The sequence below is a fragment of the Astyanax mexicanus genome, chromosome 17 (genome assembly GCF_023375975.1).
Source record: "Astyanax mexicanus isolate ESR-SI-001 chromosome 17, AstMex3_surface, whole genome shotgun sequence".
In the NCBI taxonomy this organism is placed as follows: domain Eukaryota; kingdom Metazoa; phylum Chordata; class Actinopteri; order Characiformes; family Acestrorhamphidae; genus Astyanax; species Astyanax mexicanus.
Genome location: NC_064424.1, coordinates 460468 through 470000, shown reverse-complemented (window position 1 = coordinate 470000; position 9533 = coordinate 460468). Strand labels below are relative to the sequence as shown.

Below are 9533 nucleotides of genomic sequence, written 5' to 3'. Positions count from 1 at the left end.
GTTGATGTTCTGAATGGTTGAGGTTCTGATTGGTTGAGGTTGTGATTGGTTGATGATCGGATTGGTTGATGATCTGATTGGTTGAGGTTCTGATTGGTTGAGGTTGTGATTGGTTGATGATCTGATTGGTTGATGATCTGATTGGTTGAGGTTGTGATTGGCTGAGGTTCTGATTGGTTGATGATCTGATTGGTTGATGATCTGATTGGTTGATGATCTGATTGGTTGATGATCTGATTGGTTGATGATCTGATTGGTTGATGTTCTGATTGGTTGAGGTTCTGATTGGTTGAGGTTGTGATTGGTTGAGGTTGTGATTGGTTGAGGTTCTGATTGGTTGATGATCTGATTGGTTGATGATCTGATTGGTTGATGTTCTGACTGGTTGATGTTCTGACTGGTTGATGATCTGATTGGTTGATGATCTGATTGGTTGATGATCTGATTGGTTGATGTTCTGACTGGTTGATGTTCTGACTGGTTGATGATCTGATTGGTTGATGATCTGATTGGTTGATGATCTGATTGGTTGATGTTCTGATTGGTTGATGATCTGATTGGTTGATGATCTGATTGGTTGATGATCTGTGTGTTTCTCTGTGTGTTTGGTTCTGTAGGCGGTGGTTCAGATCTCATAACGGGCTTCGCTGATTTCTCCTCTCCAGCTGCTTCTGCTAGTCTGCCTGCAGCGTCCGGTACGTGTGAAGCTTTAACTCTTATTAATAATAATAATTATAATTATAATAAACTTTATTTATATAGCACCTTTTATACACAACATTCAAAGTGCTTTACAAATTAGAAAATACCAAAAGAAGTCAAAAAACATGTAAATGAACAACAATGAATTGGAAATAAAAATATAAATAAAGCATAAATAAAACATGGTCAAAACATGATTATATATATATATATTTCTAAGAAGGAAAATGAACAAAGTGAATTAGAATAAAAGTGCCATTATAGAATAAAAGTGTAATAATAATAATAAACTTTATTTATGAAGCACCTTTTATACATAAAAAGGCAGCTCAAAGTGCTTCACATCAGGAGAAAGAGAGTAAGAAATCAAACACAACAAGCAAGACATTAAAAACATCTATTAAAATAAACACTAATAAAATAGAATACACAAATGAATAAAAATTATGATAGCATAATAAAATAGTCAAAACCAGACAGATAAAAAATGAGGTCTAATTAATAAAAATAAGATAATATAGGGTAATAATAAAATCAGATCCAAATAATAAAATGTATAATTTATAATGAATAAATTATAATTATCAATTTGAAAGCTAGAAAAATAAGAATAAAGTCTAATTGAATTAAGCTTAATTCATTTTAAAAATGAAAATCCATCCATTTGTTTTATGTGAATCATCTATAAGAATTAGAAAATCAGGAATCTTTTGCTTCTATGAGACGTTTGGATGCTCCTCCCTTACTGTGACATCACAACAAACCAGGAAATCTGCATAGAACCACTCTGGCTCCACCCCTCACCCACCAAAACCCCACCCAATATAGCCCCGCCTACTTGATAATTTTAAGAATTGCTTCCATTTGGGTCTGCTTGTTGAGAACCTCAGACAGTACACAGCATTAGGATTAGCCAGCAGACTTTGTCTGAGGGAGGGATCTGTATCTATACTGTTTAGGTTACTCTTTAGATCTGGGCTTGGTGTAGATCAGGTCTCGTGTGCCCGCTGGTGGTGGGCTGGCAGTGCCCGCTGGCATCTCTGGAGTGTGTGGTTGGTGAGGCGGTATGAGCGCGTGCAGACGGGGGTCAGGGTGAAATATTGATGAGTGATGGGGCTCCAGATGGAGGAGCTACCTGCTGAGTGTTATGGGGACAGACACCTGTCAGCCCCATTATATACGCCTCATCTGCCCTGACGACACCCAACCCTGAGTGGAGGCGGAGGAGAGTTCTTCTGTGTGTGTGTGTGTGTGTGTGTGTGTGTGTGTGTCTGTGTGGATTGTGCAGAAGTTAATGGTGTGTAATCGTTAGCCAAACATAATGTAAATTACTTAAAGGCCAAGTAACAAAATCATACTTTTCATTTATTTTGTCACCATGGAATAAATTACATAGAAACAAAAAAAAAACATTTATTCTGTTTTTTTTTTTGGAAAGAAATATAAAGTACAAAACTACAACGTAAAAGTATTGATTGAACACTGAACACTTCATCATCCTAGTAGATAAACTGACAAAGCACGATACATTTACCACAGCAGTGCTATTCTAATCATAAATTTACCTCCGGAGTGCTACTCTAACCAAACATTTACCTCAGCGGTGCTGTTCTACTCATACATTTACTTCAGCGGTGCTATTCTACTCATACATTTACCTCAGCAGTTCTATTCTAATCATACATTTACTTCAGCAGTGCTAATCTAATTATACATTTACCTCAGTAGTGTTATTCTACTTATAAATAAACCTCAGCTCTGTTTTTATAGATAGATAGATAGATAGATAGATAGATAGATAGATAGATAGATAGATAGATAGATAGATAGATAGATAGATAGATAGATAGATAGATAGATAGATAGATACTTTATTGATCCCCGAGGGGAAATTTTGGATTTTTTATCGTAAATGTATCTCAGCAGTGTTGTTCTAAACACACATTTACCTCAACAGTGCTATTCTACTCACACGTTTACCTCAGCAGTGCTATTTTAAGAATTTCCCCCCGGGGATCAATAAAGTATCTATCTATCTATCTATCTATCTATCTATCTATCTATCTATCTATCTATCTATCTATCTTCTAAACATAGATTTACCTCAGCAGTGCTATTCTAATCGTAAATGTACCTCAGCAGTGCTATTCTAATCATACATTTACCTCAGCAGTGCTATTTTACTCATACATTTACCTTAGCAGTGCTATTCTGATTATACATTTACCTCAGCAGTGCTGTTCTAATCGTAAATTGACCTCAGCGGTGTTCTAATAGTTAATGTACCTCAGCTGTGCTATTCTAATCACACATTCATCTCAGAAGTGCTTTAGTTCAGCTGTTCTAATCACACATTCACCTCAGCAGTGCCATTCTAATCATGATTTTACCTTAGGGCTGTTGGTACTAATCTGCCAGTCTTCTAAATTGTACTTTTATTGGAAACAATGCAATATGACTACAAATAAAATCATTTAGAATTAAGTGTTATTTAATTTATTTGTTTGTACTCTGAAAGTGTTTTTTTTTTACTGTTTTCAGACAAACAATTTATGTTTCCAAATATTCAGTGCATTCTTATTAATTATATGAGCAGTGTAAGTTATGACGAGTGATGAGTTATGACGTTTAAAAGTGTGTTTTTGTTCAGATGTAGAGCTGTGCTTTATTGACGCAGTGTTTTTTAACACGGTGTGTAAAATGCTGTGATTTCAGGACCGGTATCTGCTGGTAATGGCGAGTTCGGAGACTGGAACGCTTTCTCCTCGGCGAGTCCTCCCGCCTCCGCCGGCTCCTCCACTGTCCCCGACCTCTTCAGCGATATACCCCCACCCACCTCCAACCCCGCCCCCTCCTCCACCCCCTCCGCCCAGCCCCCCTCCGCCGACCTCTTCCACCTGATGGGCTCCAACCACAGCAATCTCAGCTCCTCCCAAAGCATGACCTTCAGCATGTGCCCTCAGGGCACCGGGCTGCCCATGTCCCGATCACAGGTATGAGTGAAACTGGTACTGTAGTATATAGTGCAGTGCTGTGGAAAAGTATTCAACCCCCTACAGAGTTATTTCATTTTTTTATCTTTTTTTTTATTTTTTATTTTTTTATCATATTGCATGTATATATTTTAGATTATTAAAAAAAACTCTAATATCAGAAAATATCAAATAAATAAATAAAATATAACATAATTAAATAATTGTATTTATTATAGAAAAAAAAACTATCCAAACCAATCTAGCCCTGTGAGAAAAAAATATTTCCCCCCTAAATCTAATAAGCTTTACTGATAACTGCTAACGAGTCTTTCTCATCTCTGTGGAGGAATTTAGTTCCTCTCTTCTTTACAGAATTATTTTAATTCAGACACATTGGAGGATTTTCCAGCATAAAAGTCCTGTTTAAGATCATCCACAGCTAATCTGAGTCATTCAGACTTTAACTAAACCCTCCAAAAACTTTGGGTCATTGTCCTGCTGCAGAACCCAAGTACTCCTGAGCTTGAGGTCAGTAAGAAACAGATGGACGGATTCTGATTCTCCTTCAGGATTTTCTGGTGAAAAACAGCAGAATTTATCCTTCCATCATTTACAGCAAAGTTTTACCCAGCAGCCCCAGATCATCATCACATACACACACACTACCACCACCATGTTTTACATCGTTCAGTATGATGTTCTTTTTCTATTGTGCTAGTTTTATGCCAGATGTAACGGGACACCTTTCAAAAAGTTCCACTTTTGTCTCGTCAGTTCAAAGAATCAGGAGAATCAGAATCCGTCCATCTGTTGCTTACTGACCTCAAGCTCAGGAGTACTTTACTTGGGTTCTGCAGCAGGACAATGACCCTGTAAAGTTCTGGAGATCTTCATGATGTCATCAACTTAACTTCATCTCTTCTGGTTTTACAGACTTTAGGGGGACCCATCCACAGTTTGGGGGGTCCTCTGCTGCCGCAGCAGATGGGTGTTCAGAAGCCCGGTGGGAAAGTCTCCATGCCCGCCACGTGGTCCGACCCGAGCGTCAACATCAGCCTGGACTTCCTGTCTATGGGCATGAACCCTCCCAAACCCTCCCAGCCCACCCTCAACACCATGATGCAGCAAGGTATCTCACCAACATCCACCTGCAGCCGCTGAACCTGTTCACTCCAGACCTTTCATTCATTTCTACTGCATAGAAACCTTTTACATCCTTTAAATTCTACACCGACAGAGAGACGAAGGTTACAGCTACTTCATACTCGCACAGATTTCAGCTCTTACTCATGAATATTCATACATGTTCAAACATATTGCCTCTGACTGATTGGCTAACAGCACTGCGACACCAGGATGCAGTGAGACGGACAACAGTTAGAAAAGCTTAAAAAAAAAAAAAAAGACATTTTTACACTAGTAACAGTCTTTACAATGTCATATGTTACTTTACAACATGTGTAATAATGCCCTGCTAAGTGCAGTTCAGCCACTGACCTAGTCTTAGAGTCTCTTAGAATAAAACACCAAATCCACCGGAGATCCTATTTAAACCTATAGTTACTTACACACAGAGGTGGGTAGAGTTCAGGACCAGAAAATAAAAGTAAAAATCCACCCTGGGGTTTGTTTTGTTGGCTGAGCTGCAGCAGAGCCGCCCAGGCAGTTGGAACAAACAAAACCCCAGGGTGAATTTTTACTTTCTGGACCTGGATTACCCACCACTGTGTGTAAGTAACTACAGGTTTAAATAGGATGTCCGGTGGATTTTTACTTTTAACTAGTGTAAACAGAACTGTTCTAAACATCTAAACACCTACCTATCTCAATTGTACTTGGCTGGTGGTGTTTTTCCTCCATAGACTAATTCTAACCATTTGTTTCTTAGCTCTGAATTACTGGGTAAAGTATATAAACACTGATATGTTATTCGCACAAATAACACAGGAATGAACTGGATGCTGTTCCTAGAGCTGTTAGTTATCTCCTATCTGACGAGTTGGCGTCTCTGCCCGGCTTCAGCTCTGCCTGTGGGCGGTCCCGAGCCGAGGTGGGCGGGGCCATGAATACAAATTCACGGGTTGATGTAGACACGGTGCTTTTCCTGATCGACTCGTTTTGTTTTAATGAATAAAACGTTGAAGAGGTTGAGAAGGAGTTTCATCATGTGCAGCATCATAAACAACTACTACTGAGAGATACCTGCTGTATTTCAGAAAACTTATTTTAATAGTTACAGAGTTCTACGCAGCCCCTAAAGGGACATGGTGTATATTTTTTTTTTTACATAGTAAGTGGTGAGCACGACTTACTAAGTCGTGAGCACCACATACTAAGTCGTGAGCACGACTTACTAAGTCATGAGCACCACATACTAAGTCGTGAGCACGACTTACTAAGTCGTGAGCACGACTTACTAAGTCGTGAGCACCACATACTAAGTCGTGAGCACCACATACTAAGTCGTGAGCACGACTTACTAAGTCGTGAGCACGACTTACTAAGTCGTGAGCACGACTTACTAAGTCGTGAGCACCACTTACTAAGTCGTGAGCACCACTTACTAAGTCGTGAGCACCACATACTAAGTCGTGAGCACCAGATAATGGTAGCTAGCAAGCTATAGTTTAAACTGGCATATGTTCCACAGTGTAATGTGATTAACTAGCTAGGTTAGCTAATGCTATCTATATTTCATTGTGAAATGTTTTAGCTAACGTTAGCTAGGTTAGCTAATGTTATCTATATTTCATTGTGAAATGTTTTAGCTAACGTTAGCTAGGTTAGCTAATGTTATCTATATTTCATTGTGAAATGTTTTAGCTAACGTTAGCTAGGTTAGCTAATGGTAACTACTTTATTTCAGTGGGGAATGTTTTAGCTAACATTAGCTATGTTAGCTAATGGTAACTACTTTTTTTTCAGCGGGAAATGTTAACTAACGTTAGCCAGCTTACTCTTATTAGATGTACACAGAAAAGCTTTTGGGCAAACACACACACACACACACACACACACACCCACACCAAACACAGCGGATACTTTAACCCAAGCCTACCATATATTGTACAGAGAGCAATGAAAGCCTTAAAGCTAAGCTAACTTAGCTAGCATTAGGTTAGCAAGCTAGATCTTTGTAAAAGCAGCCTAAATTTGATCACACATGGCAGCTAAATAAATATGATTTTGTGTGGACTGTGGATTGTGTGTGTGTGTGTGTGTGTGTGTGTGTGTGTGTCCGCGTGCCCACGCCCAAACGCTCTTTCTGTGCACATCTAATAAGAGTTAGCTGGCTATCGTTAGCTAAAACATTTCACAATGAAATATAGATAACATTAGCTAACCTAGCTAGTTAATCACATTACACTGTGGAACATATGCCAGTTTAAACTATAGCTTGCTAGCTACCGTTATCTGGTGCTCACGACTTAGTAAGTGGTGCTCACGACTTAGCAAGTGGTGCTCACGACTTAGCAAGTGGTGCTCACGACTTAGTAAGTGGTGCTCACGACTTAGCAAGTGGTGCTCACGACTTAGCAAGTGGTGCTCACGACTTAGTAAGTCGTGCTCACGACTTAGTAAGTCGTGCTCACGACTTAGTATGTGGTGCTCACGACTTAGTAAGTCGTGCTCACGACTTAGTAAGTCGTGCTCACGACTTAGTAAGTCGTGCTCACGACTTAGTATGTGGTGCTCACGACTTAGTAAGTCGTGCTCACGACTTAGTAAGTCGTGCTCACGACTTAGTAAGTCGTGCTCACGACTTAGTATGTGGTGCTCACGACTTAGTAAGTCGTGCTCACGACTTAGTATGTGGTGCTCACGACTTAGTATGTGGTGCTCACGACTTAGTATGTGGTGCTCACGACTTAGTAAGTCGTGCTCACGACTTAGTAAGTTGTGCTCACGACTTAGTATGTGGTGCTCACGACTTAGTATGTGGTGCTCACGACTTAGTAAGTCGTGCTCACGACTTAGTAAGTCGTGCTCACGACTTAGTAAGTCGTGCTCACGACTTAGTATGTGGTGCTCACGACTTAGTAAGTCGTGCTCACGACTTAGTAAGTCGTGCTCACGACTTAGTAAGTCGTGCTCACGACTTAGTATGTGGTGCTCACGACTTAGTATGTGGTGCTCACGACTTAGTAAGTCCCTTTAGGGGCTCCGTAGAGTTCTCTGTGTTTTATGTGTTTTTTTCTAGTTATTATGATGATGATGAAAGTGTGTAAGTGTATGTATGCTGCATTAGTGTGTATAATAAAGCAGGATTTAACTGTTGTTTCTTCTCTCAGGCGTTCAGCCGCCCGTCAGCCTGGTCGCCCAGAACTTTGCTGGAATGTCTCTCAGCGCCCAGCCTGCAGGCGTGGCCCCCAGACCACCCATCAACCCCATGGTTGGCGGTGGGGGCATGGGCATGGGCATGCCACCCACTATGGCGACGGGCACCATGGGAATGGGCTCCATGGGCATTGGAGGAGTGCCTGCCGGTCAGGGACTAATGGGGGGGATGAACATGAACGTGGCACCCGTTGGCATGGGCCTTCCCGGTGGCCTTGGCATGGCTGGGATGGGTCAAGGCGTGAACCCGGCCGTGTTACAACCCAAACAAGATGCCTTCGCGAATTTCGGCAACTTTGGAAAATGAAGGAGGAAGAGAGGAGGAGCGTGAGGAACGAGTAAATGGAGTAACTGGTCCAAATAAACCTTCTGAAAAGGGGGGAGCTGCAGCCAGTAAAATGGACAAAACTGACCAAGCGAGCCATTGTCTGGACAATTCTATTTAATTTGTTGTTACAAAAACAGATAAACAGATAAAAGCGAAATGGGAATGGACACGGGGACGGGAATGGGAAAGGGATAGGGTGGTGGAGAACCCCACTATTTCCTCCTGGGGGTGTGGTTAAGGTGGGAAAGGAGGGGTTCTTAAGGGGTTTATGGGGGACCGACCGATGGTGGATGGTTCGGTGGTGATGGTTGAAAAAAAAAAAACACGTAACACGAAACGTAACTTCGTAAGTTAAATCCAACAGAAACAGCGCCCTCTGCAGTTCGGTATGTTTGCCAGTGGTTGTTTGGACACAGGCGTCACTCGCGTGAGATGTGTGTGTGCGTGTGCGCGTGTGTTTCTTCTTTGTCGCGTTGTTTTTTCCACGTATTCTCTCTCTCTGACCATTCTCTAATCTAATCTATTGGATCTGAATTCAGGAATTACCTCAACGCTCATTGATCATGCTGTGACTAAAAAAAAAAACGATGCAAGTGGTTCGTTCTGTGTAAATATCTCTTTTTCTTTTAGTTTTCGTTTTTCGTTCGTTTCTTTCTCCGTTTTTTTTTGTGACGATGAAGAAGAAAATAGGTAAATTATTGCGCTGTTTTAATCTGATACGGTTCTCGGATATCGTGCGTGAGGAGAACAATAATCTCTGAAGGTCACTGGAGTCTCACAGGTCCTCGTTTCGTTTCGTTTAGTTTCGTATTTATTGTTTGAGTGTTTTAAGATTTGAGAGTGAGTCTGTGTGTGTTTGGGGGTTTTCTCTCAAAACCATTAAATTCTCACATTATTAGAAATATTATAATTATTATTATTAAAACACTCCAATCCGCAGCATTTTTTGTGTGTAGGAAATCAGGAATGTGAAGGCCAGTATCCTGTCAGGTGTTCAGGTGATAATAATTATGACTATGGTGATGATGACTATGGTGATGATGACTATGGTGATGATGACGATGGTGATGATGACAAGGGTGATGATGGTGATGGTGATGTGGTAGTAGGCTACAGTCCGAGTATCTAAGCTGCTTCTCTCCAGATCACTGAAGAGCGCTCCTTAATGAAGCGTAAATTGCCTTTTCTCG

The 9533-nt window shown here is 40.8% G+C and overlaps 1 protein-coding gene across 2 annotated transcripts in view; it reads left to right on the top strand.

The window, feature by feature from the left end:
• Positions 1 to 8401, top strand: part of clint1b (clathrin interactor 1b) — a 35140-nt gene extending 26739 nt beyond the window's left edge. Inside the window, exons 9-12 of one of the 2 annotated variants that reach the window (XM_049466749.1) lie at positions 618 to 695; positions 3418 to 3695; positions 4611 to 4806; positions 7970 to 8401. In XM_049466749.1, the coding sequence (XP_049322706.1) occupies positions 618 to 695; positions 3418 to 3695; positions 4611 to 4806; positions 7970 to 8322 (905 nt within the window). In that variant the 3' untranslated portion in view covers positions 8323 to 8401. The remainder of the gene's footprint in view (positions 1 to 617; positions 696 to 3417; positions 3696 to 4610; positions 4807 to 7969) is intronic. The other variant, XM_049466750.1, reaches the window with a different exon arrangement.
• Positions 8402 to 9533: the final 1132 nt, after the last annotated feature.